Source organism: Macrotis lagotis, chromosome X (assembly GCF_037893015.1).
Source record: "Macrotis lagotis isolate mMagLag1 chromosome X, bilby.v1.9.chrom.fasta, whole genome shotgun sequence".
NCBI lineage: Eukaryota > Metazoa > Chordata > Mammalia > Peramelemorphia > Peramelidae > Macrotis > Macrotis lagotis.
In genome coordinates, this window is record NC_133666.1 from 470,628,157 (window position 1) to 470,650,909 (window position 22,753).

The window sequence follows — 22,753 nt, forward strand, 5'->3', positions numbered from 1 at the left end:
AGGAAATACAGAAATTATAAATAATAAAATCAAAGAATGGCAAGATATGAAACATCCTGTACAGCCTTCTAGTTTGATACCTGTCACAGATAAGTAGATAAAGAAATAGTAGGGACTGAAAATGATTGTAATAAAGCTTCTTAGCTAGTTCTAGAGTCAATAGAGAACTGAATATACAACTAGGATATAAATTGTAAACCTGAGATTTAAAAAAAGATAAATTCAAATAGACACTGTCCAAGAATATTAGGTTGTTTATCTAACAATGTAATGTAGAATATGCTTAAGGCAATTGCAGAAGGGATTTTTGATTGTTTTTATTATTTTGTTCCTTGTGTGTATTTATGTGTATGTAAATAAATTCCAGAACTGGAAAAGTTGGCAGCAACATTTCTTTAAAAAGTTAACATAAGTCTTTCAGTTTAGGTAAAAAATAAAAAGTATATGTTCTGAAAACATTTGCCAACTATCAATTTTGGGCAAACTTCTAAGTTTGCTTAGATATCACAGAATAAAGAAGTCATACCATAATAAATGCTAGTCATTTTTCTACTGTTGATTATTGATTGATTTTAATTTATTTCTCATTGTAAATAATTTTTTAAACCAAGTATCAAAGTTTTATTTACATGAAAATTTCAGTTTGCCATCAAGTGAACTAGATTTAAGTGAACCAGGGCTATATGCATAGTCACCAGCCTTACTTTCTCCTTCTGAACCATCTGGGTCCAGTGGCAAGATATAGATTAGGATGACTTGGAGATGGCCCAGATGAAGTAGGAGACCTTGACCTTTTTAAGTTAAAGTCTTTGCCAGGTTTCAATTAGACTGAGGCAAGGCCTCAGCAATGAAGGGCTGGGAAGAAATGAGATAGAAAATGGCCTCTTTTACCTAGGGATTTCTATTTTGGCCAGAAAACCTGAGGTCTTTCCCTCCCAGATTATGGCCAAAACAGAGACAATTTTTATTTACATTTCACTCTGAACAGTCAGGGTCTAACAGTGGATTTGGGTTAGGACCTATTGTTGGCCAATCAATAAAAATCAGAGTGATTTGGGTTTAAGGAGTGGAGAGGTATAGAATAGAAGTCATCCTGGCTGTCGAATAGAGAAACTAGCAACCTAAGTGGAGGGAAGTTCATTAATAGTAGATTGGCCACATCTATCCATGAATTTTACTTCAAAATATTTTTCTCTGGTAAAACAAATAATTTATTATTTTTCTTTAACAATAATAATTTTAGGGGGATGGGGAACAGGGACTGAACCTTGTAATCCCCTTCTATACAATATATATAGTCTTAGAAAACGGCTGAGAGTATTCAAAGTCAGGGATATATCAGAGATGGGTCTTGAATTCAGGTCTTCCTGGATTCAAAGCTGTAATTCTAGCAGTACAATGCTTCTCTTGGTAATAAGAGTTAGAATAAGAATAATTATTAAATGCTTTATGTTGGTATAGCACTTCTTTAGGACATTATCACATTTGAGCTTCACAGCATCCCTGTGAGATAGGAACTAGGTATTAAAATCCTCATTTTATCATTAGAAAACTAATAATAATAATAATTAACATTTAAATAATGGTTTTAGGTTTTATTGTCTTTTTTTTTTTGCTGTTATTTAAGTCAATGGGATTAAGTGAACTGCCCAGAGTCACACAGCTTAGATAATTATTAAGTGTCTGAGAATGGATTTGAATTCAGGTCTTCCTGACTCCAGGGCCAGTTCTTTATCCACTGCACCACCTATCTGCCCCATGCTTTTAGGTTTTAAAAACACTTTACATTGTTTAATTTTTATAGTCAAATTTTATTTGATTATGATTACAAGTTCAATATGATTTGATTCCTCATGTATAATTTGGGGGCCCAAAATTTGAAATAAATTATTACATAGTTATTGAACTCGTTTTATTCATCATGAAATTCAAGGACTTTCTCCTCATACCTTTCAGGCATCTTTTGGACAAATCTGGTTTGTGGATACATGCTTAGTCCATTCCGTTTTAGTTGTGTCCTTTGAAATTGGTCACTTCTTTTTCATCAACAATTCTTCTTGCCTCCTGCTGAACCATCTTTGAGGACACAGGAATTCCACTTGCCCTTTGCTCTTCAATTCATCTCTTCAGTTCCCTCTCTAAATCAGGTCATTTTGCTGACTTGTCTATCATGTCTTTCTTCTGCAAGGGCATTTTCAGTAGGATTTCTTCTTCTGTATCTACTCTTTGTTTGGAGGAGGACCAAACTGACATTCAGTAGGACAATTTCCATTCACTTTTGCAAACTGTATCACTTTCTTTCTTTGTTTCTTTGTTTGTTTGTTTGTTTCTTTCTTTCTTTCTTTCTTTCTTTCTAAACTGTATCACTTTGAATTTGAATTTGGCACTGTACAAAAATCTTTTCTGAGTCATTTCTGGGCAGAATGGGCAAAACATAACTTAATATACTGGTAACAAATGAGCTCAAAGACAATAAGTGTGAAAAAGAAGGAAATGCAATTAAAAAAAATCTACAGTCATTTGTATAAAGAGACACATCCAGTTTTTAGACGCCAATTTTTTTTGGATAAGGGTGTGTCTTATTCGTGGGGAAATAGGTCCTATTGTTATGTCCATTTCACAGATAAGGAAATTAAGGCTAACAAGTCACTTAATCTCATTGCCTTGCAAAAATCAAAAAAGAAAATTGAATCATCTCCATTGATTCTGAAAACAAGGCTCTTTCACCAAATCTGTACTTTTTCTTGTTTTATCCTAGCACTGAATCCAATCCAGTTATTAAAATGGCTATTCATGGGCTCATATATTTAGAGCTAGAATGGACATTAGAGGTCCAGCTCAATCTCTTTTATCTAAATTAATATCCTCCATTTAAACATGAAAAAAACTAAAGCATAGGTCTTCTCCAAATCCAGTTTTTCCCCCCATTATTTCATCAGTGTAAAACATAATATTAAGGGGAAAGTACATTGAAGAGGTGTGAACAAAGTTAGTAGCATTCACAATAATGATCTTAAATACTATCCTGTATAAAAGAAGGGATAATGGGAGGGAGGGAGGGAGGATGGAAGAAGGAAGGAAGGGAAAAAAAGTAAAATTAGCTTTAATTTACATATAAAATCACAGATAACTAATAATCATATTTTAAATTGGCTTGTTTTTTCTGTTCTTTTCTGTATTTGGTGAAAGAGACATCAGTTCTTTTGAATTAGAATGAAGAGTATATTTGCCATATTAATCTACCACAATTTAGTTTGAATTGTATCAGAAGAGAGCTTTATCTGAATTACAGTAACCAGGTTTTCCTTGCAAAACAAACTTCTAGTTTTAGTTAAAAAGTAACCAGAAAGTAAATGCTTTTAGATATACCCAAGCTACATAATACAATAAACATGTTATTGACAATTTTTTCTAAATTTTTTTATGCATGCTATTTTTAAATTAACAAGATATTGATATAAAAGCACTTTGAAAAGGGACATTGATGTAAAACTATGAAACACTTTTTTTAGTCATTACTTCATCAAATCTCCTTCCCATCCCACCCCCCCCATGCCTTTGAAGAGTCTGCCAGTGTCATAGCCCAAGTGCTCAGTTATTTCAAGGGTGCAGCACATGAAAAGTACATATAATTTGTTATCTTCACCAGTTTAAAGTAAAATAAAGAACATTAAATAATTTTAAATCACTTTTATTCTTTTTTTCTCTCTACTCCCAGATGTGTAAAAATAAGGTCTGTTTCACTACAGATCATCCTTTCCATCACATTCAGACACTAAGATTTGTTTTGGTTTGTTTTTGTTCATGTTTGTTGCTAAACCAAATTAAAATGTCTTTCCTGGTTTATTTCTGAATGTTGGACCAAATTCATTTATGATGTTAATCCAGCAAGGGAAATAGGATTTAATTATATCTCTAGCACTGGATTTTTTTAATGTAGTTTTCAGAGCATCTTCCTTTTTCAGAGGGAAATAATTTGGTATGGCACTGTCTCCCATGCCCTTGTCCCTAATGTCACAACATTTTTGAGGTTTTCTGAGAGGTTTTACTGCTAACAATGAAGTCAAGAGATAAGGAAGGATTTCCTTCATTTTCTCTATTTTTTTTTACTTAAAATTATTGGGAAAGAAAGTTAAACATGGGTGCTAATGCAATCTAAATATTAGCATAGGCTTTAGGCCTGTTCAGTCTAAGGAATGAAGATTATGCCTGAGTCAAGTTGACTAATAAGGATGGGATGAGCACCTAGTAGTACCTGAGAGAGCACCTAGTGGAAGAGAAAAAAGAAAAAGGAGGTGAGAAGAAAAGGGAGCTCTTTCTTAAGAGATCATTTGCTTATAAGTAAACAGTAGGGGTCCCCCCAACCAAGAAATTCATACTTAATCCCAATTCAACTTCACCTCAGGGGAGACCTCTTAGACCAGGGGCAAGGAACATCAGGGATGTGAAACCCATTGATCTGGATGCCATGGCAATGGCATCTAACTCAAAATTCAATAACTATAGGAACTTTTCAGGGTTAAATTAAATGGTTGACCAACATAGCAGGTGAATGATATAAATAACCAAATGGCCCTTGGCAGAAAAAAGGTTCTCCCCACTGTCATAGACTCACTTAAACCTCTCACTAAATGATGTGCAATATTTTCCTCAAAGTTATCTTCCTCTCTGGGACTCGAGGCACATATACCACAAAACCTGAGACTTTTTGTCAATATGTGTACTGAATGAGGGAAAGTGTCCTGCATCATTTGTCAAGTGAAAATAAGTCACACGCTATCTGTGCTCATAATTTCCTGCTTCATAAACATTAAGACTACTTGGCACTATATATTTTTATTTTTATTGGGAGTGGGGAATGAAGAAATGAGTAAGGAAGGTGCTAAAAAGAATGCATGAACACCCTTTTTATAAGGGTTCCAAATTAATAGTATTACCTAGAATCTTTCTAAAATTTAATGTAAAATTTTAAAATTTCTAAACAAGTTTTTTTTCTTTCTAAAATAGACTAAAGCAGGTAATCTATTCTTTCCTTTTCTTCAGACTATAGACTTCAGGTAATCACTGATCCCCTTTAGAGTTGAGCTAGATTATTATTCTGTTAGGGCAGCATAATACATTTACTTCATCAATCAGACCTCCATTTTCACATCTTTCCTTTCAAAAGAATGGGCTAAGCTATTTCATGTAAAAGAAGCAAGAAAAAGCTTTTGCATTGGAGTAGAAGTGGGGAAGGTGGGGGGAATGAGTGAACCTTATTGTGGAAAGTGGCTCAGAGAGGAAATAACATATACACTTAATAGGATATAGAAATCTATCTTACCCTACAGGAAAAAAAGGAGAGGAAAGGGATGGGAGAAAGGGGACGGGGTAGAGGAAGAGTAAGTGATAGAAGAAAGGAAAGATCATAGGAGAGGGTGGTCAGATACTATGCACTTTTGAGACAGGACAGGGTGAAAGGAGAGAAAGAATAGAATGAATGGAGGTAGGGAGAAATAAGATGATAGGAAATACAATGCTAGCAATAGCAACTGTAGGAAAAATTGAAGAAACTTCTCTGATGGACTTATGATAAAGAATGTGATCCATCCCAGAAACAGAGCTGATAGTATCTGAACACAGACTGGAGTATTTTTTTTCCTCTCACTTTGGGGGTGGGGGTGGGGTTACATTTACTTTTTCAATAAACCTATTGTAGTAATGTGAAAAAAATAAATGAGTCAAACTGGGATTGTTTAAAAAAAAAACATACATTCTCCCTTAGAACCCAAGAAAGAAAGGGAATCTCTCTGTCCTGAGGGCTCCTTTTCTTCCTTTGCAGAGTCCTAAAATTACTGCTGAGTGTTTCATAGCTAACAGATGAGTTGATCCCTTTCAAAATAGAGTGTTTTGATCATTAGTCAAATTGGTGTTCACTAAATCAGGTAGGTTACTCTTCAGGGCAGAACAGATTCTATTATTGCTTCTGTTGACTGTGTTTGATGAGCTAACTTTTTTTTATTCTTCTGACCTTTTAAAGCTCACAAGGTAATAATCTAGTCTGTTACCTTATTGATATTCATTCACTTTAAAAATTATTATTCTGAACTTAAGAAATAAAACAAGCATTTCCATACATAGTAGAAACCTGCCCTTTACTTTTCCATCTTTTACTTCAGGGGAATATTTTGTAGTAGGCTGCATGTCTAAGCTATCTTTCTTTTGTGAACCAGGATCTTAGAAAAGTGTTCCTTTGGGAAGTTGAAAATCTCATTAACTTTCTAGTTAGAAGAACTAGGTTCAAATCCCAACTCTGCAACTTACTAGCTATGTAATTTTGGGCAAATAATTTCATATCTATGGGACTTCCTCATATATAAAATAAGAAGATTGATGATGAGGTTATCTTGGGACTCTCCACCTCTAAATCTATGAGTCTAGAAGAATCAACTTGAATACAAGAAGATAGAAATAATGAGTAACTAATCCAGGGAAATATCAGTTGTTCATTGCTCCCAGGGTTTGTCTCTTATTTTATCTCTGTCTATGAGCTAATTGTCTACCATGAGATACTTACTGGCTTGAAGAAGAGTCTAGGAGAAGTGGGAGCAACATGTGACTTAGAAAGGGGATCATGAAGAACTAGTAAATGGGATTTTATGCTACATGACCAAGAGTAGGAATAGAGCTCTGATGTCAGTTTAGAGCAAGAATTAAAGAAGCCAAAATTTCACCAAAAGAGCAGAGTAGCTATTATTTGTGTCTTGTAAATTTGCATCTGGCAATCCTGTGACTTCAAGCTATGATATTGAAGCAGATTTTGCAAGGGCTGAGACCTGTGCAATATAGAAATATTCCAAGGAATTATCTTTTTCTACCAGAAACATTGAGTTTAATCCATCATACAGACTAGTAGTAGTAGTGTTCCTTTATATCAAAGAGGACTATGTCATCATATATATGATAACAATATTTGCACATTGTTTATTATAGTGAAAGGAATGTTGTGCAAAAACATCCTTCTCACTGCCTTTTCCAGAATCATTTCATTCCTTGGTCTGATTTTAGGATAGCTAAAACCTAAGATAAGGTTATAAAGAAGACATTGACCTGGCAAGAGAATTAAAAAAGTTGAATTCCATCATTCCTCAATTGACAAATGGTGAAAGGATATGCAGAGACAATTTACAGATGAGGAAATCAAAGCAATCCATAATCATATGAAAAATTGCTCTAAATCATTACTAATTAGAGAAATGCAAAGTAAAGCATCTCTGAGGTACCACCTCATACCTCTTAGACTGTCCAATATGACCAGAAAAGATAATGATCAGTGCTGGAAGGGATGTGGGAAATCTGGGACACTAATGCCTTGTTGGTGGAACTGAGAACTCATCCAACCTTTCTGGAGAACAATCTGGAATTATGCCCAAAGGACAATAAAATTGTGCATACCCTTTGATCCAGCAATACCACTACTGGGTCTTTACCCTGAAGAGATCATGAAAAAAGGATAAAAACATCACTTTTGCAAAATATTCATAGCAACCCTGTTTGTTGTGGCAAAGAATTGGAAATTGAGTGAATGTCCATCAAGTGGGGAATGGCTGAACAAATTGTGGTTTATGTATGTTATGGAACATTATTGTTCTATTAGAAACCAGAAGGAATGGGAATTCAGAGAAGCCTGGAAGGATTTGCATGAACTGATGCTAAATGAGATGAGCAGAACCAGAAGAACATTGTACACCGTAACAGCAACATGGGGTTGATGATCAATCTTGATGGACTTGCTCATTTTATCAGTGCAACACTCAAGATAATTTTAGGGTATCTGTGATGGAGAATACCATTTGTATCCAAAGAGGAAATTGTAGAGTTTAAACAAACACCAAAGACTATTACCCATAATTTTTTTTAAAAAGTATTTTATGTAATTTTGCTATCTCTTATAATTTATTTTTTCCTTAAGTATATGATTTCTCTTTCAATACATTCAATTTTCATCAATATATAGCATAGAAACAATGTAAAGACTATCACACTACCTTCTATGGAGGTTGGGGAGAGGGAAGCGAAGTTGAGGGGAAAATTGTAAAATTCAAAAACAATTAAAAAACAAACAAAAAAGCTTTAAAAAGTTCAGTTCCATACACACACACAAACACACACACACACACACACACACACACACACATGACACACACACACAACAAGGCTTTCAATGTAAAGATTTCATGTGAGTCTAAAACCCTTACTTGTTGTTGACCTTTTCCCTTTTGATCAACTTCCCATTGATTTATTAATAATACTTTCCAGGAGGCAGATGAGGTTCTTGATTTTGTTTAGATATCCTCATCCAAAGTTCCTTCTGTCACTTTAAAGAATCACTCAAAAACATCATTATCATTATATAATTCTAGAACAAATTAGCATCCAAAGTAATATATTTAAATGATTCAAATCAGAGTTAATTTTTCTTCATGAGTCCTGGATTGATTATGCTATATGTTTTATCATTCCACAAGGTGCATAGCATTACAATATGTATTTTGTCACCACAGTATATAGGCTTGATTACCGATGTTAATTTTATTTCCCAACTACAACTTTATAACCAAGTAGTAGCATAAGCCTGGTCATGTAATTGGTAAAAATCTTCAGAGGCTACCTATTGACCCTGGGATAAAATATAAACATATCTTCCCTTTGCAGTTGAGTTCCAACATGGCTGTCTAGATTTATTTCCTATTTCTTCTCCTTTTATTCACTGTGCTTTTTAGCCAAATTTTCCACAAGCTGTTTTTTAACTTCAGATTCCATTTTCCAGTGCTCTGTCTTTTCACAAATTATCTACCCCCTGCTGTTGACATACATTGTCATCACTTCAGCCTCTCAGATGCTTTACCTTTAAGACACTCTATTCAGGTATCACTTCCTTATGTGAAACTTTTTCTGATTTCCTTCAGTAGCTCATGTTCTCCCTCTCCTCAAGTTACCATGCATTTACTTACCTGGGTATTTTTTCTTTCTTACAGTAGAATTTAAATTTTATCCAAAACAAGGAATGCTTCATTTTTTGTCCCAGAAGGACCTCAGTTTGCTTCCACATTAACATCCTTTCTGACCTGTAGAGTAGTCTTTAAATGTTTATTATTGCTGTTAATGAATGTATTCATTCTTCAAACTTCTATATTTTTGTTATTATTGACATCTTAAAATACTGCTCATGGTTCCATACTTTTCATTTTTCTCCTAAAGACCTCTAATAGTCTAGGTTCATTTTATTGAGTAAGACATAATATGAAAATATCTGCAACTTATATTGCTATTTTAATCACCTAATTTTCCCTAGTTACAGAAATATAATTCTATCTTTACTTTAAAATTAGGAAAACAGTCATTTTGGAGAATTCTTCATTATAATTGCCAATATATTATGTGGGTACTGAGATTAAGAGCTTCAAGTTATTGTTGAGAGAATTTCCACACTAAGTTCCCAGAGTCTGGACTCTGCCTTCTACCCTCAAATATAATTGCTATTTATGAAATGACCATTTGTTGAGAGTATGCAGATAAATATCAGTTTTGATTCATTTTTGCTATTTTAAAATGAATTAAATAATTCAACATTATAAGAAATAATTTTTGAATGCTTTTTTCTTAAGGTTATTTCTTTGCAACCACTGTAATCCATTTTCTCTACTTGTGACAAAACCATGATTAAGATATAAAATATAAATAACAGGAACCAAAACAGGACCTGAAATTATAGTATATTTTTTGAACTGCTGAAGTTGAAATGTTAAGTTACTGATTATTGAGATAGAGTCTAAAAGTTATACTGACAGCTGTATTTGCAATAAATGAATACCACCACTGACTTTACATTTTTTTCTCCTTTAAAATTTGTATTTGTTTCCTGCAAATTTTTAGAAACAAATATTTTACTATTAAGTTCTTAAAAGATACAAATTACCTACTTTCTAATTTGTAACTTCTAATTTTCAGGAATTCTTTGATCATGTAAAAAAGCTTTGGGATGATGAAGGAGTAAAGGCATGCTTCGAGAGGTCAAATGAATACCAACTGATTGACTGTGCACAATAGTAAGTTTTGGTTCTTTTGTGTGTGTGTGAAATTTATATCCAAGAATGCAATCATGCAAAGTAGTTATGAAGAATAGTTATATTCATGATTAATACTGCCTTCTTAATCCTTTTAATTTTTATATGTATGCATGGAAAAAGCAAGTGGCCTTTTTATTATGGGAATCAATAAAAATTTCTTATGTTTTTTGGATTGCTGGTTAAAATCCTATAATATCAATATTTACAATGGGTATACAAAAAAGCAAATTCACTAATTAACATTTTAATTTCATTTATTTTTTAAATTGTTTTACTTTTCATCAAAATTTTCATTGTCCTTTAAAAATGATAAAACATTTGATTTTTCATTTAAATACTTAAATTTCACTGATATTAACTGTAAATAAGGCATTAAAATAGTCCTTTCTCAAGAAAATAAATGCATAGACTTCACAACAAAACTATAAAGAGAATTCTGATACATAAATTTGCTCATTTATTCAATCCTTGATAGAAGCATTAGTCCATTCTTTTCTGCTGTTACAAATAAAGGTACATTTACTATCAACTAGAAAACAATGTGCTTCAGGAAGTTTTTAAATATTCAAGATTTCTAAATCTTTTTACTATTTTAATACCAATAGTTTATTTAATTGGTTCTTTTTTATAGCTATTTCAATAGCTACAAATGTAATGTATTTTTTAAGTATAATAAAAGCTAAATTTAGCATATTAATAGAGGAAGGTAAAAGGTTGAAAATCCACAAGTGATTTATATTTTTCTTTGGGATGTATTCTCATTTGAGTATGAATTTAACTAATAAACAGGGAGTTCTCAGTACTTACTAAATAATCAAGCCACATTTGAAGGCTTGACTTTAGAGCATTTGCTCTATCCTGCTTCTTTATTAAACTCTCCCCTACTCTCATTCCCTATATTATGAGAATGCATAGCATCACTTCTCAGATTGATTAGAACAACCAAGTATAAGCAATCAAACAAAGAATTTTATAGGGTCTTCTGTGGGTCTCAGACAATGCAGGCAAAAATGAAACTTTCTGCTCTCAAGGATCTTGTATTCCATCATATAAAAATAAGTTGATTTCTTTTGATGAATGGGAAGAAATATTCAAGTGTGTTTACCAAAGCTATTTTTGTATTGTCCTAGGTTTGAAAGACTCTTGTTAAGAGAAACTTTATAAATAACAAGATAATATAATCTTGAAACCAAGTTATAGGATGTAAAATAATCACGAAGAAAAGATTTCACTGTTGTGAGATTTAACTTGAGAATTTTTCCCAGGTACATTTGATTTGAGACCCAGATAAATAAGTTGTAAAATAGTGCCATTGGGAAACATTATAGATATCTTTCCCTGCATATAGTCATGAAATATTACATGTGAAATTTCGTTTTCATTGAATAATCTTTCCACACTTGTGACAAGGCACTTTGGTTTTAATACTATTTTGTACCAATTGTTTTTGATAAATAAGTTGTAAATCTAGATCACATTACTATCCATAAAGCGATGTCTATATGGTCATGAAATATAAAATCTCCATTAAGTACTTTTAAACAGTTATCAAGGACTATTCCCCAATTAGACCTTTGTCTAAAACAGTCAACGGAATAATAAATTACACTGCCTTCAACAAATATTACTTGCAGATAATTTCCTAACAAAATAACAATAATTTATTGAGAAAAGTGAGGCACTAATATATCACCAAGTTGCAATTACATTTTCAATCTTATTACTACCACTGTCATTAAGGATGACATTGTAACAAAGAAAGAAAGGAGTAGTGTGCTAAAAATGCTCCATCTTGGCAACTAAGGTTTAGATGACCATGAAAATGAAAACATATTTCAAGTCACAGAATATTTTAATTTGATCCTAGTTCCCATCTAAAGAACACAAATAGTAAAACAAATAAAACCCAGAAAGATTTTGTAGTTGTTTTGTTAAGCACAACTGACAAGTGCATTTCATGAGTCTTACTGTAAGCACTTATAATTATTTGTTTGAATACAAGGCTCTTCTCAGAACCATGTCAGATTAATATTCTCAACTCAAATGTAAAGTAGATTAGAACCAAGAGGTTGGATGACTTACCTAATGCCCCACAGAGTTAAAAGAGAGGTTGAAATTCAAACTAGTCTTAGAAAACCTGCCTTTTGTATGAGCTCAATAACTGTGCTTCCAAGTTAAAAATTTGCAAAGTAATTTTTTTCAAATTAAACTTGAACTCTGTTCTCCTTTCCCCAGTGTACTTTATTTTGCTCTGTCTCTTGTTAAAAAGGTTATTCCTTGGAATTGCTTCCTTGGTACACCCCCAGACAAACCAGAACTCCTTGAAGTAGTTGCAGTTCTAGTGGGCCTAGAGCCATGAGGTTGGATTTCTGGCACAAGAATACAGTCCTGAGCCAGGACCTACCTTGAAAATAAATATTGGATTACCCATATGAAATGTTGAAAGGGGAAAAAAATCAAAGTAAAAATAGTAGTGAAAAAATCTACAAACATACATAAATATGCCATTTATTTTTCATTTTTTGAAACCTTCTTATCTAGCATCACTCAGAAATTTCCCTACTATTGCCTCCTTCTTAATACACTGCCCCACTAGCATTACCATTCCCTCTCTAATTTTGACTCTCTATTTATTGATTAGTTCCTCCCTTCTCCCTACAGAGCTCATTGTTTTCCCAATCTTTAAAACCCTTGCTCTGTCAACCAGCCCCACTACCTGTTGGCTTTTAACACTTTTCTCCTCAGCTAAATTTCTTGAGAAATCCTTGTACACTTCTGAACACATAATTTAATTGAAACTACCTTCCCTGTTTATCAATTTTTTTTTAGGTTTTTGCAAGGCAAATGGGGTTAAGTGGCTTGCTCAAGGCCACACAGCTAGGTAGTTATTAAATGTCTGAGGCCGGATTTGAACCCAGGTACTCCTGACTCCAGGGCCAGTGTTTTATCCACTGCGCCACCTAGCCGCCCCTATCAATTATTTCTTAATTGCCTGTTCTAATGATCATTTCTGAATCTTCATGCTTCATCTATTTGCCTTTTGGTCATCTAGACATGGATCTAGGCATCTCAAACTTAACATGTTCAAACCAAAATTCATCAATCTGCTCATGCCAATTTCTCCACTCTTTCTAATCAACATATTACTACCCAGGACACCACCATGATCCAGTTCACCTCAGTCTCATAATTTCAGTGTCGTCTCTGCTCTTATTGACCCCAACTATCTAAAGTTTTATCAATTGTCATTGCTACTTTCAGATCTCTCATATCTGTCTCCTTTTCTCTACTCATCTATCACTATGATTCAGGCCCATGTTTAGTATCTGGTATCTTAGTAACCTTCTGATTGCCTTCCCTGTCTTATCTCCCTGTTTCAGTCCATCCTGCTCTTAGCTGACAAAGTGATCATTCTACAGAAATGGGGGCGGGGGGAGACTAGGTAGAGCAATGTCCTGAAGTCAGGAGGACCTAAATTCAAATCTGGCTCAGAAACTTGATATAGCCTTGCAAAAAGAAAAAGAAGAAGAAGAAGAATTGGTCTCATTTTGTTCACCCTCTACTGAATAAAATCCTATAGCTCCTTATTAACTCCATGATCAAATGTAAAATCTTATTTGGCATCTTAAACTACTGTATCTTCCCAATTTGGAGTTGGTCTTGATCACATTAACAAATCTCATGGTAGGATAGTCATTATAATCCCAAGAAAATTTTAAGTTCCCCCTATGTAATCACAAGATTAAGGAAAATTTTAAATAGCATAAGGATCACTTCCATATTAAAAAATTTACCAATTTTGCCCTATTCCTGTAATTAATAAACTTCTTACATCCCCTTCTCAGAATATTTATCCTCAGTGATAATTATATTTATATATTGTTTTAATATTTCTGCAAAGTACTTTCTATAGTTCTCATAATAGGTAAATTCAACTTTATGTAAAGAATTCTGAAACAAAGCTATATTAACTTTACTGTGCAGTATTATGCCACTTTCTCTTTCAACTTCTGTTCCTCAGCTTGATAGTTATTCCATCCCATCTTTGGAGTAAGCAGAAGAGGTTTAGAGAGACCCCTGTCACCAGGGCTTGGCTTGAGACCTCCTTTTCTGAGATACAGGAGACCTTTGCCTTGTTCCATCTACCCACCTACCCATGTGTCTGTAATCCATTAGCATTTGAGTGCCACATATCTTTTCTCAGCCCAAATGTCACCTATTGTCTACCGTGTGTATTCTTGTCTGGTCCCCGTATGCCTTCCTGCCAGGCCTTCAAGGGACTAGCCCCAGCCCTTAAATGTTTCTCATTCTCCTATTCACTTCTCTTTCCCCACACGTCTTTGAAAGCTACCAACCTCTTTTCTCCATGGCACGTTTTTCCTTTTCTTCCTCCTTCCCTCCACTCCCCATGTCAGCTGGCAAATTCACATTAAGTAAAACTTGTTTTTCATAGAGTTCTGCAGAAAAGCCCACTTATGGAAAGTGAGAACTATCTATAATTTAATTTAGTTTTAAGAATAGGTAAGTTCTAGTTTTACTATTCACAACAGCAATGGCAAGCCAGTTACCAAAATCAGTAGTTAGGAATATAGAAAGAGATCCAGAATAATATGTTCTATCTGAAGTCAAGAGAAAAGAGATGGGAAGAACAATACAGTTAGTAGTGTCAAAAGGTAACAGGACAAGTTAGAAGGATTTTGGCTAGACTACTGAATTTGTTGAATAGTAGATCATTTGAGAACTAGTAGATATGTGAGAAAGTGATTTCTTGTTGAAGGGAAGGAGCCAATAATAAAAGAGTGCATAAGATTGGCAGTTAGGTAGGACAGTGGATTGAGTGCCAAGTTTTGAATCATAAAGACTCATCTTCATGAGTTCAAATCTAGTCTCAGACACTTCCTAGATGTGTGACCCTAGGCAAATCATATAAACCTATTTGCCTCAGTTTTCTGAAACAATAAAGCGAGAAACTGTATACAAGAATACAAACAAATAAAGAAATTGTAAACGATTCTAGTATCTTTGCCAAGAAAGTAAAAATACTGGACAGATTTTTCAAAAGCTGAAGGAAATAGAAAAAGAAAACCATACCTGGATGGTTTTCCTTTCTAAGTTCCAGGTATTGCTTTCTGGGGTTGAGAGCGACCTAAGAATATTTGAAGAATGGAAGAGAGATGGCAGAGTTCAAGTGTGATCTTTTCTATGATCTAAGAAACTAAATAGCTTTAAGAAGTTTAGAATATCATTAATATTAAGTAAAAGCATGGATTTGGAGTAATTATTAAAGGAAATAAGATCAGGAATTAAGGAGGGCATAGTAGAATTAATATCACACAACAGTGATGTCCCAGGTGAGATTATATGACATGAATTTGTAAAAGCAAATTTATAGTGGCAAATCATATTTTGATTGTTTTTCTCATTGATGAGAAAGCCAGAACAGAGAAATTGAGTGGTAGGAATTTCTCAGAGACGAAGATTTTCAAATAGAGAGTGACAAAAAGTCAGGATGGTAATGGATTCAGTTTAATGACAAAAAAAAAATTAAAGTAGCAGACTGTGGAGTTAATGCTGGCAAACAGTTATTAAATGCTTATTGTATGGTCGACATTATGCTAATAACTGTAGATAACAATTAAAAACAAAAAAAAAAGTCCCTAACCTAAGAAGCTTGCTTTCTAATCGAGAACACAAGAGACTTGGTGGGAATGGGAAAGAAGTTACCCATACAAGTTGCAAGCCTAAAAAAGTCAGAAACAGAGTTGGGAGAGGAATTTAAAATGCTTTGCCTGAACACCTGCTGAAATGAAAGCACTAGAAGGAATTCACCATTGGAAAAACAGTGCCCTCATAGTAGAGGGATGTTCCAGGTTGAGACAGTAAATGTAGTGGAATAGAAAAGTATGTGAAGGGGTGGCTACGTGGTGTAGTGGATAAAGCACCAGCCCTGGAGTCAGGAGTACCTGGGTTCAAATCCGGTCTCAGACACTTAATAATTACCTAGCTGTGTGGCCTTGGGCAAGCCACTTAACCCCATTTGCCTTGCAAAAACCTAAAAAAAAAAAGTATGTGAAGCCAGAAACAGTATTAGGAGAAAAAATACCAGGTATGAAGGTATTTGTGTGATTTGTGTGAAGGCAGAGGAAGAGATTACTTGGGAAAAGGCATAGGTAGAAAACTTGAAGGTTCTATTTAGATGTTATCAAATCTTTCAGAAAAACCGGATTATTTCCTCTATTCATAATTCCATTATCAATATCATTTTATTCATGATGATCTTGATAATGAACTTGAATATAGAAAAAATGACTAATGTCAAGAATACTAATTTTGAATTGGTAAATACTACCAGAAATACAACTCAAGAATAAGTTACACCACTGCTCAAATAGCATTCGGGAGGGAAATAGGAGGGAGAAAAGGAATAAACCCTAGGGGTTTTTGTAATAGTTGGCTAGAGGGGGGTTCCTTTCATTAAATTTGTTATTGGAACTTCCAAATAGAAATTTATGCCAGTGATCCTATATTGACAAGTAGTTAGGAGGCAGGGCACAGAATGATAATTAGCAGTCTATTAAAAGTGGTGCATCAAAAGGAAGTTTGATAGATCTTGAGTGCGCTCAACATCAAGAAGAATACTTCTCCAAAGAGACTTTTCTGATTACACTATCTGGAAGTTATCCTTCAGCCTTAGAGTTCTCATAGCACTTTGTTTGTATCTTGCATACATTCAGAGCCTTAACATTTCTTCTCTATCTTAAATTATTAAATTATTAGAGTCTTTAGAACAGGAAGCATGTCTTATTCTTCTTTGCATCTTGCCTCAACAATTGGCATAATTCCTTGCACATCATAAGCCCCTCAAATAAGTCTTTTGGGTTAGGGAGAATGGAAGGGGATTAAAATGCTATTTTTTCATTTTTATATATTTTTTCAATTACGTGAAAATAAAAATGTAAAGTATAAAGTATAAAATATAAAGATATTTTAATTAATATTTTTAAGGTTTTTGCAAGGCAAATGGGGGTTAAGTGGCTTGCCCAAGGCCACACAGCTAGGTAATTATTAAGTGTCTGAGACCGGATTTGAACCCAGGTACTCCTGACTCCAAGGCCGGTGCTTTATCCACTACGCCACCTAGCTGCCCCTAGTTTAATTAATTTTTGTAAGATTTTGAGTTTCAAATTTATTTTTTTTTCCTTCCCTTCCCTTCCTTCCTGGCTTCCAGGATAGTAAGTAATCTGTTATAAGTTATAGAAGTATAATCATGTTGAACATAGTATCAGAACAAAAGGGAAAATGAAAAATAAAAGACTAATTTTAAAAAAGTGAAAGAAAGTAAACATTGGGCTGCATTTGGATTCCATAGTTCTTTCTCTGGATGTGCATAGTATTTCCATCACAGATCTTTTGAATTATCTTGGATCACTGAATTGCTGAGAAGAGCTTAGTCTGGAAATTGATCTCTTGATATAACAAAACAAATATATATTGTTTGTGCATATTTTTACAGATATACATTTTAAAATACAAATAGTTCTTTCAGCTGTCTTTTTTCATTCTAGTTTTAGTCTCTTTGCTTCTTCTTGACCCATTCATTGTTCCTTTAAATTATAACTCCATGTTTTATTCATGTTCCACTTATTTCTGCCATACCTCCCACACACTTTCTTCTTCCCTTTATGGAGGATTAAACAAGGTATTCCACAGAGTTTTGCACACCTTAAAGCATTGCATAAATAATATGAATAACATACAGTTGTTAATAATAATGGTGATGTGGGTTGTCATTATTCATTGTAAGTGTAAGCTCCTTGGTGGCAGGTACTGTCTTGCTTAGTTATATTTGTATTTCCATCACTTAGTAGAATATCTGGCATGTCATAAGCATTTAATAAATGGTTTATTATCTTCATTTTTATTTCCTTCTCCAATGTAGTCATCTTTTTTAAAAGCACAGGCCATAGATCTGAAGACCTAAGCTAGCTATTTTTCTGTAGCAACGTGTTGTTCTTTCATTGGGCGGCTGCTGCAGGAATATTAAGGCATGAGCTGGCAAAGGAAACAAAAGAGGAATGAGGCTTAGGTGGACTGGAAGGGAGTGGGAGATGATGGATGTTACGTTGTGTGGGCTGTGCAAAGAGCAGAATCTTGAACTTTTTTGTAACAAGGAGAAAGCCAAGAAAGTTTTTAACTAACAGATTTGTGGACAGAAAAGTAGAAGATGTTAGTGTAAATGGGTAATTTTTAGTTGGATTGGAGAAGAGGAAATTTGAGTAATGAGGGCAAAGTACTATGCCAGTATAAATTTGTATTGTGGCAGTGGGGAGGCAAAGGATACATTTTAAAACTGTCTCCAATTTGAAGGAGGAAGCAGTAGAATATAGCAAAATGAAAAAAGAAGATAGGTATTGATGTAGTATCTTTAGATGAGTGTTGTCAAACTCAAGTAAAAACTGATCCCTTAAGGCAATATTTTAACTTAGAAAAACACAAATTAATATTACTTACATTGTACTGTATTTTTATTTGTTTTCTTAAACATTTCTTTTTTGTTGTTTTTGTTTTTTGTTTTTAGCAAGGCAAATGGGGTTAAGTGGCTTGCCCAAGGCCACACAGCTAGGTAATTATTCAGAGTCTGAGGCTGGATTTGAACTCAGGTACTCCTGACTCCAGGGCCAGTGCTCTATCCACTGCGCCACCTAGCCACCTCCTAAACATTTCTTAATTACATTTTAATCTGGTTAAGGCTGTATTCAACAGTTTTGTACTGGTAATGATGGGAAATTCATGAGAAAAATGGAGGAAACTTGTTGAACTTGGCAAAAACAATAAGCTACTATTAACAGGCAGGTTTCAGTATTCATACTTCAGAAAAAGAGTGAATAGAAATACCTGATACGAAAAAAAAAATCAGCCATTTTAACTGTTTACCTGACTAAACTACACGATTGCCTACTGTTTTAGGAGACAACATAACAAAAGAATGGTAAATGATGGGATTTTTTTTAATGGGGGAAGCCAAAAAAATCTTAATTTTTAGATTTACTTAAGATCATTTCATCCTGGCCAGAGGAAATGAGTAAAGGGCCTGTCTCCTAGCTTTATCATGGATAGTCCTGATCGGGAATTATTTCTGGGTAAGAAGATAAGCTAGTGTTTCACAAACACTGCCTTTACTTCTTTCTTTTTTTCCATGCCCCCAAAACAGAGGTAGTGGTGGGCAGCTGACTAAGTTGTCATCTGAAGAAGTAGGGAATCAAGAAAATCCCTAATTTTCAGAGAAGTTTAAGTGACTAGCACAAGGATGTAATGGTTGGTTAAAATTAAAGACAGAACTAGAAACTGGTCAAGTGCTACTAGTCAACTGCTAAATCCAGTTGTTTGTGTGTTCATCTGTGTGCCTCACATTTAACTAACATTTTCAATTCTAGGGCCTCCCAAATTCTAAAATATTTGAATAAAATAAGGAGTAAGCCAGAATAAGATACAGATGGTTTTGATGAGAACTTTCCCAAAATGTTCTGACTTTTTTACTGAAACTTATTCCATGTATTTCAGAATACCCTAGGAGTAAAGCTTGTGATCCAAATAGTTTGATGAGAGCTGTCTGAAACGTTTCTGCTATTTATTTTCAGTCTCATTCAATACATTTTAAAACACTACAGGAGTAATTGATTGAGCTATTAAAGAGGAAAAGAAAAGAATAAAACTGCAAGAGTCCAGCAGTGTCACAGATTAGATGATTTAGTTCAATAGGCCAGGAAAAAAATGTTAAAGAAAAAAAAAAGAAAGAAAGAAAAAAGAAAAGAAACCCTTGTATCCAATCCCAGTTTTTCTAGTTCCTTCAGTTTGCTTTCATTCTTAACTGAAATCAAATCTTTGTCACATTCATATTACTGGAATCTATTTACAAGAGATGGAAAAAGAATATTCTTGGTTTGGTCTGAAGGATTCACTTTTATCAACAGTGGAATTGGTTGTATTTTAGGATTTATTGCTCCCAAATCAGCCTTTGTAAATAAGATTGGAGATAAAAATTGTATTTACAAAAAGCAAAACTGAGAAGTAGATAGTTTGTATTGAGCATCTCTTCTTCCTATTTATCTGTGTATGTATGCTTCCTTTTTTATATCCTCTGGGGACCCTTTTTCTTAGCAGCAGCATCAAGGCCTGTTCCCTCCATCCAAGAAATGTAGTTGCCATACCCCCTAATTCCTTGAAAGTTGCTTGACCTATATCTCAACATTTCAGGGTGTCTGAGACTTCCAAAATGTTATCTCTACACTATAGGTAATTTAATAAATGGACATAGACTCTCCCCTTTTTCCTCCTAGATTAACAGTGATCTGGAGTTAAGACCCCCCAATTCTGTATCCAAAATGGAAATATCATGCTAATTGTCTAAGATTCAGGACTAGATGAGCAGAGAGGGCTTATATTGAGACAAATCAGGAGCAAGTAGAGACTGGGAGCACAGCTCATATCTCATCATAGCCCTAATCATTATAGATTAGTACTAATGACATAATTCGTACTGTTTTCTCACCCATTGGAGAAAAAAGAAAGTTAGAAACAAAATTATATTTTCTTTTTCTTTCCTTCTATTCATTTCTCTTTTTGATCACGACTATAAGGGGAAATAGATGAGAAGGAAACCAACATTTATTAACTATTTACTGTGCGCCCTGCACTATGCTAGATGCTTTAGAAATATTATTTTATCTAAACCTCACAGGAACCCAGAGAGTTGGATTCTGTATCATCCCCATTTTGCAAGGCTTACGTCAACCAACTATTCAGTGTCTGAGACTAGATTTGAACTCGTTTTCTTGATTAAAGACCCAGCATTCAATCAACTGCACTACTTAGCCATAAATCATCCATTATATTTGTCCCATAATTGAATAGCACCTACCAGAATTTTCAGTAAAGGGATTATTATTATCTAGGACATGTAATTTAACCCATGCCAACTGCCAATCATCAATGCTGGACCTAGGTTATTTGACTAATTATATCACTTGATTACCCAGATTATAGAGAATTCTGACTTTGACAGTCCAAATTAATAATTTTCTTTTGATTTTTTTTAAAACTCTCCTCAGTAAGTAAAGAAATTAATGTGAAATGCTGAGTCAAATTTGGAGTTTTGGAATCATGTTGAGTTAAGTTTTCAATATTATCATTCAGAGACCTTTCAGTAATTTGTGTAGCTGAAAGATAAATAGGAGAGACTGTAATAAAGGCAGGATACCTGTTAATAACCCATGAATTAAAGCTGTAGTTTCTAGCAGGGAAAAACTTCATTTACCTAGTTTTGATTTGTTCTTTATCTCTAGTATTTTTTAATTTAATCTATATAGTTCTCATATTCGCATATGACAGAAAACTTGGAACAGATGAAAATACATGACCAAGTTGAATTTTCCCCTTGAGTTCTGACAATTTGACATAACAGGAAAAAGATTTGAACTATTTTTCCTCAAAACTAAAATCATGCAACAAGTCTCTATTTCACACTGAGAAGAGAATATTTAACAATTTCATACTATTTTTAATAAATGCAGTAAATTCTTGAACATCTGTGAAAACCTTTCTTCCAAAATCAATAAATGACTTTTTACTCGTTATTTCTCAGGTTGTTGAATTTTGTTTCAACTTCTGTATCTCTGCTTTGATATTTTTTCCTCTGACTAAATTTTTGGGAGATTTCTGATATCAAATGCATACTACAAATAGATATGCATCTCAAATGCATTTCGTAATTATACTGCTATATAATTATAGAATATTATTCCAAATAATTAATTGTGATCATTCATATGTTGTTGTTTAGTCATTTCTCAGTCATACCAGCATTTATGATCCTATTTGGAATTTCCTTGGCAAAGAAAGTGGAGATATTTGCCATTTCCTTTCCCAGTTCATTTTACAATTAAGGAAACTGAGGCAAACAACATTAAGTGACATGCCCAAAGCCTGACTGAGCTCACATTTGAATTCAGGTCTTCCTGATTTCAGGTCTGGTGCCCCATCCACTCTATCACCTCTCTGCCCAATCACATACATAACATGTGCTAGAATTAGGAAAAATTAGATGCAGCTTTTCACTCATTCTCCACAGTAAACGGTCTTTAACTTATCTAATAAGGTAATCTGATCTTTTTAAAGTGTGATAGTGTTATGTTCTTGAATCACCTGTATACCAATTAGGGCATCTATCTTTTTTAAGTTACTGATCTGTTATTTCCTTTATTATTTGGAGGCATTGCTCTCAAAGAGTTGCCCTAATGACAAACTTTATAGAAGTGAGAATGAACAGTACAGAGAGGAGGCAGGGGAGTGTGGTAGAGAGAACACTGAGTTTGAAGTCAGACATGCCACCTCTGTGATCTTGGAAATTAAATTGAACTCTTTGAGATTTAGCTCCAATTCTATGAAGTAAAGGAATTGGACTAGGAGATCTTTAAGGCCCCTCTCAATTCTACATCATCCATTCTCTGAATAGTATATATGTATTTATGTGTGTGTACCCACAACTTCACAAAGAAATAGATGAATAATTTTTTTCTGGTAACCTAAACACTTTACTAGTAAAAAAAAAAGATAAAAATGATACTGCATATTTTTTATCAATTAAA

The 22,753-nt window shown here is 33.9% G+C and overlaps 1 protein-coding gene across 3 annotated transcripts in view; it reads left to right on the plus strand.

Annotated features, from left to right (window-relative positions):
* GNAL (G protein subunit alpha L) overlaps positions 1 to 22,753 on the plus strand; it is a 509,094-nt gene that overhangs the window by 374,913 nt on the left and 111,428 nt on the right. For all 3 annotated transcript variants that reach the window (XM_074207178.1, XM_074207179.1, XM_074207177.1), the window contains one exon: positions 9,991 to 10,088. In XM_074207178.1, the coding sequence (XP_074063279.1) occupies positions 9,991 to 10,088 (98 nt within the window). The remainder of the gene's footprint in view (positions 1 to 9,990; positions 10,089 to 22,753) is intronic.